The 17904-nt window shown below is 42.2% G+C and overlaps 1 protein-coding gene across 1 annotated transcript in view; it reads right to left on the minus strand.

Annotated features, from left to right (window-relative positions):
• LOC134333471 (solute carrier family 35 member C2-like) overlaps nucleotides 1-17904 on the minus strand; it is a 64296-nt gene that overhangs the window by 15796 nt on the left and 30596 nt on the right. The window contains exons 13-26 of the mRNA XM_063015457.1: nucleotides 16853-16957; nucleotides 13719-13862; nucleotides 8260-8415; nucleotides 6752-6928; nucleotides 4299-4466; nucleotides 4073-4192; nucleotides 3754-3918; nucleotides 2860-3018; nucleotides 2587-2756; nucleotides 2111-2240; nucleotides 1870-2015; nucleotides 522-651; nucleotides 278-417; nucleotides 59-185 (exon numbers count right to left, since the gene is read on the minus strand). Of these exons, the coding sequence (XP_062871527.1) occupies nucleotides 59-185; nucleotides 278-417; nucleotides 522-651; nucleotides 1870-2015; nucleotides 2111-2240; nucleotides 2587-2756; nucleotides 2860-3018; nucleotides 3754-3918; nucleotides 4073-4192; nucleotides 4299-4466; nucleotides 6752-6928; nucleotides 8260-8415; nucleotides 13719-13862; nucleotides 16853-16957 (2037 nt within the window). The remainder of the gene's footprint in view (nucleotides 1-58; nucleotides 186-277; nucleotides 418-521; nucleotides 652-1869; nucleotides 2016-2110; nucleotides 2241-2586; nucleotides 2757-2859; nucleotides 3019-3753; nucleotides 3919-4072; nucleotides 4193-4298; nucleotides 4467-6751; nucleotides 6929-8259; nucleotides 8416-13718; nucleotides 13863-16852; nucleotides 16958-17904) is intronic.

Below are 17904 nucleotides of genomic sequence, written 5' to 3' on the forward strand. Positions count from 1 at the left end.
GAATAGGGTAAAGTGGTGGTAAAACAATGACAATTATGCAAGCATGCATGTGACTTACATGTGGTGATGTTACCCGTGAGAGGTGTGGACAGGCCTTTTGGATATTGAGACTGCACAGAGACCAGATATTTCGACAGTGAGGACAAATTCCGCAGCAAAACCGTATTCACACCCACCACCTCCACCTATCAGAAAGCAGGACAACAGATTTTAGGCATCCTTATCTGACTATAGTAATTAAATAGCTTTATGGCAGTAAAATACATTTTCCATTTACATGTTTGACATCACTCCCATGATTCGTGCTGTAGGTGATGTGGTAAGCAGGAACGTCAGCTGCACCAGGTGCCCATGTGACCTTAAGTGTGCTGTGACTGACCACTGGGAACTGTAGATTAAGAGGAGAGGGCAACTGGACTACAAAGAGACATAAAAAGAATAAGAAAGTACATTTAATTTTAATGAACCGTGTTCATTTTGTAATTTGATGTTTATAGGACTTAAAATGCTCGAGCGTTTACAGGTGGTAGCGACAGCGGTGACGGGATCACTCGGCTCTTCGTCGTACAGGGCATACAAGGTGACCGAGTAATCTGTAGAGGGCATCAGATCCTTCAGGACCACATCAGTTTCATCGGGTTTAAACTTCACCTGATATATAAAACCAAAGAGCAGAGCTGCACTTCATTATTCATTAAACATGCACATCACAATCAATGTTCCAATTCATCCCATAGGTATTTAGTGGGGTTGAAGTCAGGGCTCTGTGCAGTACAAACCTTTTAGCAATAGAAGTGACTGAAACATCTAAACAACACCTGAATAATAAGGGGTATCTACATACTTATTTTACTATTTGTTTTATGCCTGTTTTTTCAATCCTGCAAATTTCACCAAGTTTCAATTGATTTTACATTTTTTTTGGTGTTTTGTTCTTTTGAGTCTTGAGGTTATAGGACTTCACTGATCCACAGAAGAAGCTTTTACATTCAAATATGAACAAAAAAGAAAATAACATCCTAAAAACTGCAGATCTTTCTTCTCTCAGCTAGGGTCAATATTTATGATCCTTCAATATGAACAAGACTAGGCAACGTGGTATGTATGGTTGGTAGCCAGGAGGAAACCCTTGCTAATCAAAAAAGTTAACCACTAGTGTCCACAAAGCACTTGGATGATACCCAAAATGTTTAAGTACATTCAGTTGTATTGTCAAATAACAAAAAAATGGGACCTTTATGTATAACGAGTGTCTCATTGGGTGTGTTTGAAAACGTAGTGAACTCTCTACATAGACAGCATTTTACGTCATCCTACGCACGCTCCCGAGAAGAAGGCTGTTTGAATTCTTAGATGCCTTAAAATGCTGCCTAGTATGACACCTTAAATTTGAACGGTACTCTGACAGAATAACGAGGGAGCATCCGATGCTGCCTGAGCAGTGAAGGCAATCCAAGCATTCAGTGCGGCAAACTTTTCTCACAAAAAAATTACAAATATGATGGACGGATGTGGAGTTTTTTTCAAACATAAATAAATTATCATTTGATTTTTAATTTGTATAAACGTGCACAAGATGTTAGTTGACATGTCAGCGCGTTGTGTCACCTCATCCCATTGGTTTAAATGGCACGAGGCTAACAGTGTGGAAAAACTGTTGGAATGGCTGTCTGAGTAGTGCGTTTAAATAACCTGTCGATGACTTATTCGAATCCTTTCTACTTAGGCAGCTGACTATGTAGGCAGTAAGACAGTACAACAGCAAGGCAGCTCACTAGGAACAGACCCATAATGTCTGTCATAATGGTCATAATGTGAAAACCAACTATTAATAATACTGGAACTAAAGTCCTACTCATCTAGGCTCACCTCTCGAGCATCATCAGGCTCTCCATCAGTAAGAGCTGAGTACAGTGCCATGTACTGAGTAGCTCCAGGAGCCGGCTTCCAGCTCACTCGAAGACTGCTGGCAGAGGACGCAGTGACCTCCAGAGACTCAGGCATGGCCAGCATCGCTATAGAAAAGAAAAAGCAAGAAAAAAAGGTGGGAAAAGGTCATGAGTCTAAGAAAGGTTAACCGTTCTGTACATAGTTATATACAGAGACTTACACGTCGTGAAGATGCCTCTGAGTGGAGCGCCCACACTGTGCTCGTATACAGGAAAGATTGAAACATGGTACTGTGTCTGTGAGGAGAGCCCGGTTAGCATCAGCGTGGAAGTGGATCCATTTACCACCATCTGCAAAAACATGATGTTGGAGAATGAAATAAAGCTACAGTTAAAATGTATACAATTTTGGTAGTGTAACAAGTTCATTTAGGCCAGCAAGGAGGACTAATGTCTCTATGAGACTGAATAAAAGACATGAATTTAATAATTAGGGGGTGTATCACAATACTTTTGTCTATATAGTGTATGTAGGCCAGAGCATATGCACTGTATGGGCACAGGGCAGTGGTAGCTCAGTGGTTAAGGTACTGGACTAGTAATCAGAAAGTTGCCAAATTGCCACTGTTAAGCCCCTGCGCAAGGCCCTTAACCCTCAATTGGTGCAAAACGCCTAAGATGTAAAACTCATGCTCACCTCTTGTGGGTTTGACCCCTCGCTGCTATGAAACACAACCCTGTACTGTTGCACCGACCGGCTTGGGCTCGACCAGCTCAACCTCACTTCTTTGGGTCCGAGTTCAGAGTAGCGCAGGTCCGTAGGGCTCGGGTAGGACAGCAGTGGGTTTTCAGTGGGACTAGCTCTTCCTGGTTCACATACACAGATACACAGAAATGGTTGTAGTTACGCTAATGAAAGGTAAATCTCACCCCTAGGTGAGCGTAACATGCATTTGTTGGTTTGACTCACTCGTTGCTTTATCACGCTCCTCCATCTTTCCGCAGAGGATGCGCACCAATCGGCCGACAAGTTTACTGAGCAGAGGGAAATCATTCACATTATACATATTTAAATCCAGAGGCTCGGACGCCACCTGCTTTAGTTCAGCTTCATCAGCATTCTTAACACCTAGGAGAGACGGATAGAAATAGAGGTGCTATTACTTTCTTTAACAAACAACATAAAACATCATGATTAATCGAATTACTGGTTTAGGGTAAATCAAACTGGAACTGCTTTTAAATGCTTTAAGTCACATAAAGACGTCTAAGGTCACCCCTTTTTGTATTTGTTGTCCCATATCTAATTCCAATTGCAAGCACGAAAGCATACACTATGTACCCATGCAGGCTAGCACATGATCTGAGTGTCCTAAACCTTCATACAATATTATGATAAGACTATAAAAAATAGGGTAAAAATGTAAACAAACTATCTGAGATTAAAGGTACAGAGTAGTGTGTTTACATGAACCTGTAGTAAGGCTGGTGTTACTATTAAGTGCAGGTTATATAACGTTATTATAAAGCATAGTTCCTGTGGTGTTAATATGAGGGATCTTCAAAAAGTTTCCACACTTCTATATTTTGGTTGGAAACGGTGAAGGCGGGAGGAGTAGTAAACGTTCGTGTCTGAGAGACTGAGAGAGAGCTCTGAATTTAGCACCATCTGATTTCCACCTTTTGAGACTGCTCAAAGAAGCTTTAAGGGGAAGAAGATTTTCATGTGATGTTGTTGCAATTTTGGAAAACTGTCAAATATCCAGTTATAAAATCTAGTAAAGTAAGTTCTGTTTATGCAATTTCATGCAGAAAAAATGCAAGGAGTTTATGGAATTTAAAGACAAATTCCTGAGGTCTTTACCCACGGCGATGATCTCCACTCCCGCATTTTTCAGCTTGTTGGCTGCAGCAACGGCATCGTCCTGAGACTTCCCATCAGTCAACAGCAACAGAAACCGTGGAACATCTGAACGAGCCCCGGCCTCTTCTATAAAATTTTCCTCCAGGACATGAATGAGAGCCTGACCTGAGACATGCACACATGTCAGTGGGACAATAAATTTATAAATTTAAACTAACAATGTAGCAGCATGATTTTATATATCAGGGACCTCAGAGACCCAACAAGAAGAATTACAATTAATATAACCACAGATTATTACAATAAAATTACTTCTGACCTGTGAAAGTGTTTCCTCCTTTGTATCTAAAATTTCGGACAGCGTCGATCAGCTGCTCTCTGGATGTGAAGTTATTAAGCTGCCACTCAGTCCGAGGGTCTCCACTGTACTGAGACAGGGCTGAAAAAGAACACTTTCATCACCGTTTAGCCAAAGATAAAACAGTGAACCATTAAAGCAGCATCTGTCTATGAAATTCTAATTTCCATTGGAAGACGTTTCTTACCGATCTGCACTCCGTCTGACCCGATGTGAAAGGGAGTGACCAGACCCTCCAGAAATTCTCGAACTTTCTTGAAGTTGGTGCGCCCGATGCTCCACGAACCATCCACCAGAAGGACGAGGTCTGCATGCACTCCTGCCCTGCACTCGAACGGATTCCGTGAGGTTCCAGCTGGACACATTCAGACAGGAAAAGTATACTGTATGTAAAGATGTGGACACATCTAAGAATGAATAAGTTCTGGTGTTTCAAGCCACTTTATGAATTATATAAAATATTACATGCTTCCAAATTTGTGGCAACTGTTTGAAAGATACAAAAGGTTTTGAAATGGGATGTTTAACAGGCTGATAGACAGTGGATAGTGGATAGTAGAATGGCCAAAAGTATGTGGCCTTAGTAACTGTTCAGCTGGTTCAGCCACATACATTGCGGGATATTCAGCTAGCACATCAGCGTCGAGATTCTGAACTGCTGAACTGTTGCCACCGGTCGGCTGGGCACCATCTAGCAGGCATAATTGGCAGTGCCTGCAGCAGACACGTCTCTGCTAGGGAGGGATGACCGGACTATGTGTGTGGGGTCTTTAAACGCTGTGCAAGGACCCTGATTAGCAGATAGAGGAGCCTGTGCAGAATGAGTGGGCGAAAAGAAGGGGTCTGCTAAGGACTGTGCACGGGTCGGAGGAGGCGTGAGGAGAAAATATACCCTCCTCGAATGCAATGCAGGGATCCCCCAGCAGGAGAAGACAAATTGACTACATTGTGAGAAAAATGGGAGAAATTGAATAAATACATAAAAAGAAAACTAGTGAAATTGATACACTTGCCATGTACAGTGTATCACAAAAGTGAGTACACCCCTCACATTTCTGCAAATATTTTATTATATCTTTTCATGGGACAACACTATAGAAATAAAACTTGGATATAACTTAGAGTAGTCAGTGTACAACTTGTATAGCAGTGTAGATTTACTGTCTTCTGAAAATAACTCAACACACAGCCATTAATGTCTAAATAGCTGGCAACATAAGTGAGTACACCCCACAGTGAACATGTCCAAATTGTGCCCAAAGTGTCAATATTTTGTGTGACCACCATTATTATCCAGCACTGCCTTAACCCTCCTGGGCATGGAATTCACCAGAGCTGCACAGGTTGCTACTGGAATCCTCTTCCACTCCTCCATGATGACATCACAGAGCTGGTGGATGTTAGACACCTTGAACTCCTCCACCTTCCACTTGAGGATGCGTCACAGGTGCTCAATTGGGTTTAGTCCATCACCTTTACCTTCAGCTTCCTCAGCAAGGCAGTTGTCATCTTGGAGGTTGTGTTTGGGGTCGTTATCCTGTTGGAAAACTGCCATGAGGCCCAGTTTTCGAAGGGAGGGGATCATGCTCTGTTTCAGAATGTCACAGTACATGTTGGAATTCATGTTGCCCTCAATGAACTGCAGCTCCCCAGTGCCAGCAACACTCATGCAGCCCAAGACCATGATGCTACCACCACCATGCTTGACTGTAGGCAAGATACAGTTGTCTTGGTACTTCTCACCAGGGCGCCGCCACACATGCTGGACACCATCTGAGCCAAACAAGTTTATCTTGGTCATGTCAGACCACAGGGCATTTCAGTAATCCATGTTCTTGGACTGCTTGTCTTCAGCAAACTGTTTGCGGGCTTTCTTGTGCGTCAGCTTCCTTCTGGGATGACGACCATGCAGACCGAGTTGATGCAGTGTGCGGCGTATGGTCTGAGCACTGACAGGCTGACCTCCCACGTCTTCAACCTCTGCAGCAATGCTGGCAGCACTCATGTGTCTATTTTTTAAAGCCAACCTCTGGATATGACGCCGAACACGTGGACTCAACTTCTTTGGTCGACCCTGGCGAAGCCTGTTCCGAGTGGAACCTGTCCTGGAAAACCGCTGTATGACCTTGGCCACCATGCTGTAGCTCAGTTTCAGGGTGTTAGCAATCTTCTTATAGCCCAGGCCATCTTTGTGGAGAGCAACAATTCTATTTCTCACATCCTCAGAGAGTTCTTTGCCATGAGGTGCCATGTTCAATATCCAGTGGCCAGTATGAGAGAATTGTACCCAAAACACCAAATTTAACAGCCCTGCTCCCCATTTACACCTGGGACCTTGATACATGACACCAGGGAGGGACAACGACACATTTGGGCACAATTTGGACATGTTCACTGTGGGGTGTACTCACTTATGTTGCCAGCTATTTAGACATTAATGGCTGTGTGTTGAGTTATTTTCAGAAGACAGTAAATCTACACTGCTATACAAGCTGTACACTGACTACTCTAAGTTATATCCAAGTTTCATGTCTATAGTGTTGTCCCATGAAAAGATATAATGAAATATTTGCAGAAATGTGAGGGGTGTACTCACTTTTGTGATACACTGTATGTGGAAATAAATGAATTTGGTGCTACCTGTGACAGGTTGGATTGGAGTGGTTTTTGTCACTTTGTCCTCCTCTTCTGCAGCTTTCCCTCTCATTTCATCTTTCTCCTCCTTTTCCTTTGTCTTTTTGTCTTTCTTCTTCTTTTTCCTGTCTTTTCCGCTCTTTTCAACGTCTTGTTCCCCTTGATCAGACAACGGCGGGGGTTCTAAAGGAAGCAAATCAGCATTAATACAGCACATTGTATACAATTCTGTACTGTAAAAACAGCCCACTTGTACATGACTTTTTGTGTTCAGTATGCGAGAAGACATTCCAGTGAGTTGTTTTATGACAGGGTCTGGAATTAATACTATTTCATCCCCTAAACCTATGGCTGCAGGGTCTGTACACAGTGGGACTGATTACAGGTATTATCATGTTTGTGAAAGACCTGGTGTCACTTCAGCCATCTGGAGCTCCGCTAGTAAAGGGACTTCAAACACCTCAAATAGCACGGTGGAAGACCTGAACATCCTGGTCTATATCAGTTGGGTAAAATATATAGGCAGTTCCAGTAGCAGTGGTATTTAATCTTTTTTGGGAGCACTCCCCCATACACCCACACAGCACAAATACACTGTCAAGTCACATTATTATGACCATTCCAACTTTCGTTGGCAGCAGTGTGTAGCTCATAAAGTCTGGTTTCTGCTTCATCAAACGGATAGATGTTGGCGTGTCAGGCAAGAAACATAAGATAACAAACACCCTGCAACCACTGCTCAAAGAACACAAGCTGGTGGTGGCAGCATTATGGTCTGGGGAATGTTTTTGTTTACCCCAATTTGGGTATGAATCCATCCTTGAAGATCCTGTACACCCATGACTGTCTTCCCTGGGGCGGATGGAATCTTACAGAAAGACAATGCAACATGTTACATGGCTAGAGATGTTGGAGGAACATGACCAAGACTTCCAAGTACAACCCTGGCGCATACTTTTGGACATTTGGGTAGGTCTTTTTTACAGTATATAAAAGTATGTTAAGTGCTAGGGTGGTGCAGCAGTAAAACACGCTTGTACACCAGAGCTGGCTTCTCAAACTCAAGAGAGGCAAGCTTGGTGCCAATAAGGACAATGTTTGGCTTGTCCGCAGATGGGCTAATCGATGGGGCCTGCACAGAGACCGGGAATAATGGCGATCAGTCTGTGACTCTCCGTGAACGATACGGATCTCCATATGGAACAGCCACGCGCAGGTGAAAAAGAAGGAGCCAGCTACTACAAATGTGTTGGAACGTGTGTTATTCATGGCTCTCCTCGATCAGGAGTTGAGGTCTGAAGCAGAAAAGGAAGCAAAATGCAAACGGGTAATTGGGTACAACTAGATTGGAAGGAAAACTGGAGGGAAATGCATTAAATTTACATGTAATTTTGATGTAATTACTATTTAAATAGTGTATAGTATGTTTTTTTTTTTTTTTTTCAAACGTCAGTTAGTAAATGACCAATAATGACAATGTACAGTGTAAGCAGCTGCAATGTATTTAGTTTGACCTTTAGTGGTGGGTTCCTGATAGAGAATAGTGGGCAGTGACTCCAGAACCTCAGTTACATCGTCTAAATCACCAGAGCCTGAAGCCCCAGATAGGACCTTCCTCTTCTCCTTCTGGACTCCACTGCGAGCCTCCTCTTCCTCCCGCAGCCCATTGACTGACACAGCACAATGTGGAAAAGAGAGAAATAAAGAGAAATAAATGAGTACAAACAAAACAAATGACATCTTTTAAAAAGTAAAAACTAAACAGATAAACTAAAATACAATAAAAACAAAAAATACTCAAATACAATAAAAAACAAAAAATACTAAAATAAAATATAAAAAACAATAAATATATAGCCGCTCAGGTGGCGCAGCGGTAAAGGACATGCGCTGCAACCAGAGCTGGATTTCGAAGGAGCGTCGTTTCGAATCCAGCTCTGCCTTCACGGTCGAGGCTGGGCGGCTATGGACAACGATTGGCCTGTTGTCCGGGTGGGGGGCGGGACTTGAGACCGTAGGGGATGCTCTCTCAGGAATGGGGCGGTTGTGCCCTCTGCTGGCTGGTTGGTGGCGCCTGTATGGAGACGGGAGGGGGTGTGGCGGAGTGTGTGATCCTCCGTGCACAGTACTCTGCCACGCTACTCTCGTGATAAGACGGTCGATTGGCTGTGCACGTTTCGGAGGAGGCGTGGAACGGCCTCGTCAGCCCCAATCAGGAGCAGGAATCCGCACTAATGAGAGGATGATAGATGGGATGAAATTGGACGTGCTAAATTTTTTAGAAAAAAAACAAACTATAAATATACTAAAATACAATAAAAACAATAAAAATACTCAAATAAAATATAAAAAACAATAAAAATACTCAAATACAATAAAAAAAGAATAAAAATACTATTTACCAGTGTACATTCAAACTAACTTTCAAAATTACATAAACATCTTGTTTTTAATAAGTGTGTTTTGCCACTGCTTTATCCTGGTCAGGGCTGCGGTGTGTCTGATTTATTGGGCAAAAGAATAAGACAGGGAACATAACTGACAGGTCACCAGTCCATCACATGTCAGACAGACACACACACAAACACACTAGGACAGTTTTACTAGCTTCAATTGGCCTGACTGCATGTCTTTGGACTTGTAAGAGGAAACCCATGGGGACACGGGGAGAACATGCAAACTTCAGACAGAAAGAACCCTGTCCGCCTGGCTGGGGAATGGAACCCAGGACCTTTATGCTGTGAGACGACAACCCTACTCACTGTGCCACCATGACATCCTCTCAAACAGAACTTATTCAACCTTTTAGACATATTATGGGGCATTAAATCAAAACTGAAACAGCCTCTTAATATTTCTGTAGCATGGAGAAACAATAGAATTCATAGTAGGTTCTTTATGAGAGTGTGTTTCAAACCACCTACTCAATTAACTATCAGTTATTAACTACTAGCTATTAACTCTATTTAGTATGGTAGTATGTGGTTTGGAACAAAGACAAGCCATTTATCTTACCACGCATACAGCTCTAGAATTCTGAAAGACATTTGCTTATGAGTGTGTTACTAAGTGCTAACTACTTTTAGGTGATAGGAGATGACTTTACTTTTTACCCTATCACCCAATCCTACCCCAAAAGGGAATTTAGTCAATCGAGTTAAAAAGCCAGAACATTTTAACATGAAGAAACAATGGAATACTGAGCCAGCTAAGCAAGCCTTTAAACTATACAGCACTAACCTGTCTGAACACGCACCACTCGTTAAATGTTACACACACACACCCAGGTCCTCTCCTCCGGGTACGGATTTCTCAGGCAGAAAAGCATGGCGTGGAGTTCATGAATCACACACGTATGGTGGAGTATTGTCTGTCTAGCACTGATTATAATGTGATATATGAGGGTTCTTTTTTTAACTCTGTTTATTAACAATATTACTTTTTAATGCCATCAGCAAAAATGTGTTTAGTTGAGCGCGTAGCCACTGATGCACCGCTGCTTTCACATCATCATCACTTGAAAATCTTCTTCCCCTTAAAGCTTCTTTGAGCAGTTTAAAAAGGTGGAAATCAGATGGCGCTAAATCCGGACTATAAGCTCTCTGTCAGTTTCTCAGTCCACTTACTCGCTACATCTAGGGGCAATGCTTTAAAAGTGTACCAGGGACTCAGATCAGGGTTAAGTCCTCTCTTGTTACCATTCTTCAGCTGTGCTTTCTGGGAATTAAGTAGGTAAACTGTGGTGACATTCTGATTCTGTAGCCTCTTAGTATCTCCACGTGGCACAGTGGCTTGGTGTGTAGCACTGATGCCTCAGAGCAAGAAGGTCCTGGGTTCGATTCCTAGGTGGAGTGGTCCGGGTCCTTTCTGTGTGGAGTTTGTACGTTCTCCCCGTGTCTGTATGGGCTTCCTCCGGGAGCTCTTGCTTGGACTGTGAGAGGAAACCGGAGCTCCCGGAGGAAACCCACACAGACACGGGGAGAACATGCAAACTCCACACAGAAAGGACCCGAACCACTCCACCAGGGGATCGAATCCAGGACCTTCTTGCTGTGAGGCGACAGTGCTACCCACTGAGCCACCGTGCTGCCCCAAATTGTCAATCATAAGTTCCAAAACAGGTGTTTGTAGTCATTTCAAAACCTTCTTGGTCTTACTATGCCCCTGTCCCAACTTTTTAAAAAATGTGTTTCAAGGAACTAGCATAAATTAAATTAAATCAATAAATTAAGGCAATGTTTTTTTTATTTAAATCCCCATAAATAATTTTACAACTCACTGCTTTTTGCTTTTAATGGCAATTTACCTGCTGTCCCAACTTTTTCGAAACTGGGTTTGTATTTCATGGCTTCTTAAGCAAGTTATACTTAGAAAATTATAGTCTTCTCTACACATAATACTTTTTAAGGAGAAACTGCAATTTTGCAAGATTCGGGCCCCTTACACCATCAATTACAGACAGATCCTTTGTAGTAGAATGTGTAGTTTGTGTAATGTGTGTGTGTGTGTGTGTGTACATACCAATGTACATATGTAGCCTATGTTGAGGTTGATGTATGTTATACATGATGTGGTGCTGAAAGCGGATATTGCATTGACAGGCCTAAAAAGCCTCGCAGGCGTCTTAAAATTCCCAGGCACTACTGTCCCATATCAGCACACTGAAATTATGGTGTTGTCAGATTTATTCCAATTATATAGGCAGCACAAGAAAAAAAGTGGACACGGGGTGATGACTGGCAGAGCATTAGAAAGAGAAGACCATTTTAATACTGCAAAAATGTCTAATAATTTGGAAATACAAAACTTACAGAACTCCTGAGGTTTTAATTGACTTGCTAGGACTTGTTAAGCAGGTAAAGAATTATGCAGCATTTACTGAACAAACCCACTTTGCCAAGTGTTAAATATGGGCTGGGTATATTGTGTTAATTATGCTTCTATATGCTACACTGTTGAGGTAGTTGGAAGAATACAACCCCAAAAAATGCAATGTTCCTTACATTTTGACTTTTATTTAATGGTAGACTATTTAAACCCAAGATATTTCTTGTTTTATCTGCTCAACTTCATTTCATTTGTTAATATACCTCCATTCATGCATTTCAGGCCTGCAACACATTCCAGAAAAAGTTGGGACGGGGGCAATTTAGGGCTAGTAATGAGGAGAAAAAACTAAATAATGATGTGATTCCAAACAGGTGATTGTAATCATGGTTTGGTACAAAAGCAGCATCCAGGAAAGGAGTCTTTAATGAGCAAAGATGATCAGAGGATCTCCAGTTTGTCTACAAATGTGTGAGAAAATAATTGAAATGTTTAAAAACAATGTACCTCAAAGAAAGATTGGAAAGAATTTGCATATTTCTCCCTCTACAGTGCATAATATCATTACACTATTCAAGGAATTGGGAGGAATTTCAGTGCATAAAGGCCAAGGTCAAGCACTACAATACGGAGTTACATGAACAAATGCCACTTAAGACTTTACTGTGCAAAAAAAGAAGCCTTGTGTTAACCATGTCCTGAAGCGGCATCGACTTCTCTGGGCTCAGAGGCATCTAGGATGGACCATCACACAGTGAAAACGTGTATGTGGTCAGATGAATCAGCATTCTAGGTCTTTTTTTGGAAAAAATGGATGCAGTGTGCTCCGGACCAAAGACGGAAAGAACCATGCCAGGGTCTGTCATGGTATGGGGCGGTGTCAGTGCCCTTGGCAAAGGTCATTTACACTTCTGTGATGCAGCATTAACGCAGAAATGTACATTGAGATCTTAGAGCAACATCTTTTCCAGGGATGTCCATGCATTTTTATTTACACATTACAAATGCATGGCTGCGGAAGAAAAGGGTACAGGTAGTGGACTGGCCTGCCTGCAGTCCTGACCTGTCCCCAATAGAGAATGTGTAGAGAATTTTGAAACAAAAAATGGTGGTCAAGCATAATAGACCACTGTGCCACCTGAGTGCCTGGTTCTTTTTACTTTTAACCAATAAGATCAGCAGGCTTTGGTAATGAACGAATCTTCATTATGCATGGTGTGGATCATGTTGTTTTTGGAGCGTTTAATTTCAGAAATGACTAAATCACTTAATAAATCAATGCACCTGTATGCACCAGCCATCTATCAGTGTTTGCATACTTTATCCATCCTGTGAGTCTGATTGAATTAATGCTCCGAATAAACACAAATATAACCACAAATGTGTTAAAACATGTCAAAATGAGCTCACAAAGTTATATGAAGGTATTAATAGGTCTCAAAAGCACCATAACTTCAAGAAGGTTGCTTATGAGAGAAAATGTGGTATATTAGAGATGCCATAGACAAAGCCGCTCAGGTGGCGCAGCGGTAAAAAGAAACGCGCTGCAACCAGGGCTGGATTCTGAGAGCGTGGTATCGAATCCAGCCTTGCTTTACCGGTTCGAAGCTGAGTGGCTATATGAGCAACGATTGGCCGGTTGCTCATGTGGGGGGTGGGACAAAGAACCGGATGCGGGTCTCTCTCTGTCAGAATGCGATTGCGTTCTCTGCCGGCTGATTGGAGGCGCTTACACAGAGATGGGAGAGGGTGCCCTTAGGGTGTGTCTCTCCGCATGCAACGCTAGGTGGCGCCAAACTCGTCAATGTGTGGGTGGCAAAGATGCATCTGGCTGCTGCTCGTGTTTCGGAGGGGATACGGGTTAGCTTCAATCACCTCCGTCAGGGCAGGGTTCGGCATAGACAGAGAGGAAGCACGATGCTAATTGAACAATTGGATGCGCTAAAAGGGGAGAAAGAGATGCCATAGACAGTGCAGAACCTGGATAGGCTAGAAATTAATCCCAAAGCTACTTCATTACTGTTCAAACTGGTCCTTGTCTTGTCTGTTCAGTCATTCCCATCATCACATTTGTGCATACCACAGTTGCTTTGAAACCTACTATAATTTTTTAGTCTAATCAAACCCTCTAACCCAGGTCTCTTACTGGTGAAGCGTCTCTTAGCAATGAGTTTCTCCATGGTCCCATTGAGCATCAACACCTGCAGTAGGTACTCTTGTGTGGAGTCTAGTCCCGCGACGGTTGCCCGGCCCCGTGTTGTGGTCAGCATCAGCTCTGGTTGAGGAATGTCTGGAAAAAATTAATCCAATGACAGGGAGTTAAATCAAATAGCACAAAAAAACATAATATTTTAGAGATTTTCTGATCTTTTTTGCACTGCATAAACCGGCTCTGAATTCAACCCAGTGCTGAGTCTTTGCATTGTGCTCGAAACAGCCAGTAAGACAGATGTCTGGTTTTGCATTCTCTTTCTTAACTTAGACACCTCTCTAAATCTAAAGAGTACATTCTAAAATCAACAAGTGAGTGTGTTGTGGCACAGTGGTGGATCATGTAGCTGGCGTGCCGTGCTCGATTGCTGTTCCACTAACCGTTCTCATGATCTTAGTCCTTAGTCTTATCTGTTTTTCCTCGCAAACTGATTGGTTTTTGACAATGTTTGTACACTGTGACTAAGTTCAAATGGGTAATCTACTCACAATTGCTCAAAGCAGCATGCAGATGTTTCACCTTCAGTGCAATTTATTATCTTACTATTTTCAGCTATTTAAATCAAATCTATTCAGCAAAAATAAATACGTAAACAGCAAAAATAAATAAAAAGCCAATCTTTAGCTTTTCCAATATATTCATCCTTATAAAAGATTTTGTGGTAGGTTTCTGAACACTGAAACACACCTCACACCGTTCAGAGAAGCATATGGACGATAAGACAATATAAGATAAGGAACAGAGGGGCACAGAGGCACGATGAAAGAAAAGCAGCATAAAAGAGAAGAGACAGCAGAACAGGTATAATGGAGGTAGTTGGATCTGTGCCTATCTTCACTCCAGAATGTGTAACCCCTCCCTCGTACAACCCAATCTTGTTGAGTTCTAACATAAGGGAAGAAAATTGGTTTACACTAAGGAAGGAAAAAGTAAAACAAGGTTACAGCACCTGCCTTTTGGTTTAAGACTATGGGCATCAGAACCCGACAAAACAGTTGTAAAAAGGTGCACACTTTATGTTCTTCAGATACCTTTCTCATAATGTTGTATGTATCACGTAAATCAAATGGAAGAGCTGACAGTACCCTGCAGCAAAATACAGTACTTCAAACTGTGTAACATGGCACATTAAATCCCAAGAACTACTGTTAGAATGTATAGCACAGAGTAAACAAGCTCATTTCAAAATGTGGCTCGCCTAGGGGCTTAATATCAACATAACTTTACACATACCTGTGTAACCCCCTCCAGTAAAGCCATAAAAATTCTGTGACCCTCGGTGATCTGTGACCCTGTGCCCTAGCAATGTGGGGAATCTAAAAGAACCTAAAACCTTTTTTACCAAAAGAAAGAAAGTAAACATAAACGTAGGCTGAACACTGAGATTCCTTTTGCATGATCAAAATCTAATCAGAAGTGTATGGACAGTATTCACAGTTTCACAGGAGGTTTGCTCAATAAAATGTACTTGAAAGGTCAGGCACTAATGTTGGAATAGAAATTTAATTAGGGTAGATGTCAGAACTTTGAGCTGGCCACTGGAATCTATCCACACTGAACTTGCCAAACCCTGTTTTTTGAACCTGGCATAGAAATTCCAAACCCCCCCAATGCCATTTCCCCATGTAATATGATGTAATTTGATGTGAAATCCAAACTGTAAGGTTTGTGTTTAATGATTTAACGTTTTTCATTCACGTAGCATATGAAATATGAGGCGCAATATGAAAAATAAGGATGTCCTAGCGATCCTACGGCAATTAAGTTAGTGTAACAGACTTTTCTGTGGTGTAGTGTGCTGACAGTGTTTGATGCATGTGTTTACATATTAAGCGCATTTTGTTCCTTTGGGGATTTCATAATCAATGGAAAAGTGTGCTTCTCTACACACGTGATCATCTCCAGTAAGTATTATGCTCCTGATAGTTTGTCTATGTACAGTTTCTTTCTTTCTTTATAAACTCAGCAAACTCTTGTTACTCTGCATTGTATAGGCAGCAAATTAATAGTATTCACATTAACGCAGCAAATTAATAGTATTCGCACACTCGTGCGTTTTTGGTGCCATCATCTCTGTCCAGGAAAAATGCCCAGAGGAGGACAGCAAATCGATTGTTGCGTTTTGGCAGCGGTATCGCCAATCACCGCAGCGGATGCTGTAAAAGAAAAGGGGCTTATGCTTCAAGAGTGGAGACTGACTTCGGCTCTTGTGAATTGTGTTGCGTCGTTTGTTGATTGTTGTATATTTGTGTTCCTGTCAGCATTCGAGTGTGTAAGCCTGTCCTGTCATCCGTCTGTGTGCGTTGTATGGTGTATATAGTAGAAAGCAATTCTAAATAGTCATCGATAATCACTTCTCCTCACCTCCTGTAAATATTTGCACTTATTATAATAAAACCGTTCACACACTTTTGGTGTTGTCCGTCTCTTTCGGTTTCCGTTTAGTTACAGTTTGAAAAACTGGTCTATTAAAAGCATTATTTCCCTATCGATTTACAAATAAGTGTTACGGCCTGGGTCGTAACACTCTAAAGACGCTCGGTTACACTAGCAATCGGTTATACAAAATGTCCAAGATGTTGAAGTGTAAAGCAGCTAAAAACAACACTTGTGCAACTGAGTTTGGAATACTCCCAACTGATTCTGTGGCTGCAGGGGGGGGGTGTCAAAATTCTATTTATACTTTTCTTTGAAAATCTGCGAAGGTCCGTGAAATTAAGCACATTTTCCTGTTAATTTTAGGTCCATACTGATTAACAATGGGTGTAAATGAAACAGCAGAACTTACTAAATAAGAAGGATGTCTATATGCTTTTGGTCATCTAGTGTGCTGATTAGTGTGACCAGCATCTAACACAAATTACCAAGTAAATTTGCTCTGCCAACTACATGCTAATTAACCAATTCCCATCATCCCTGAATGATTTTCTTTTTGAGGATTGTTTACACCCTCCACCAAAACATTCAGACCAGTTAATTTATCAATATCATTTGCACTGATTCATGTCAGAAAGACAGTAGACTCTCAGATGCTGTTCTACCCAGAAGCTTCGCCCAAGGCTTCTCACCTGAGATTGACCGCACTCTGACCTTGTAACCCTGCACTGGCCCCTCGGCCTCTTTCCACTTCATCTGGAGCCGATCTTCAGATAACACGGTCAGCTTTAAACGGCCTGAGGACAAAAAGACGTAGGTGACAATGTGTTAAAAGTGGTCCAGTATGCATCATCACACGTGAGTCATTATATACAGCAGTGAAATATATCAGTGTTCCTGCACACACAGACCGCTTGAGGACAAAAACAAGTCTGTAAGTGTCAAAAATGCTCAGGAAAATGGGTCACAGAGTGTGGAACTGGGGGTGAGGCTCAGAGGAGATTCCTCCAGATCAAAGAAATTCAGAGCAGCACCATATCAATGCCTTTTGTTTGGCTCTCCACAGAGAGGCTGTAAAAAACCGACGGGCGTCCAGAGCGCCGTTCTCTTCTATTTTCCTCCCTCAGACAATCCCGTCTCAACTCTGCCCTTGTCTTTGACTGATCTGCATAATTTCCACAAGCTGCCTCCCAACAATCCTGCCCTTTCAGAGTCACGTCTCTGTTTCGCTCTCGCTGTTCCAGCTGTCCTGGCTCTCTCAAAGCGGGCCCTATACTGTCCCACAAGGGCACTGAGAAACCAGGGGCACAGGAAATCCGTTTTCAGGGGTAAAAGGTTAGTACTGGGCATGTGACGTGAGATCCAAATACAGACCGTAGTGCATTGACCCCAGTAGCTTGAATGCATTGTTAATTTACATTAGCCTAATGTAATGCCTTTATTTGGCAGGCGGGAGGGAGAGTCTGGGTGTCAATAATAACGGGCAACTCATCAGATACACTGCTGGCCAAAAGGTGTCTCTGCCACACCCATTACTAAAATGCACTGAGTCAATAATATTAAACCAATGATATGCTTTAAAAGTTTTGTCAGCTGTTTGGGAAGGGGAATTTCCTGTTCCTGCATGACTGCTATCCAGTACAAAAACATGGCCCATAAAGACCTGGTTTTATAGTTTGGAATGGAAAAAGTCCAGTAGTCTGCACAGAGCCTTGACTTCAACCCCAACAAATGCCATCAAGAT

Source organism: Trichomycterus rosablanca, chromosome 19 (assembly GCF_030014385.1).
Source record: "Trichomycterus rosablanca isolate fTriRos1 chromosome 19, fTriRos1.hap1, whole genome shotgun sequence".
Taxonomy (NCBI): Eukaryota; Metazoa; Chordata; class Actinopteri; order Siluriformes; family Trichomycteridae; genus Trichomycterus; species Trichomycterus rosablanca.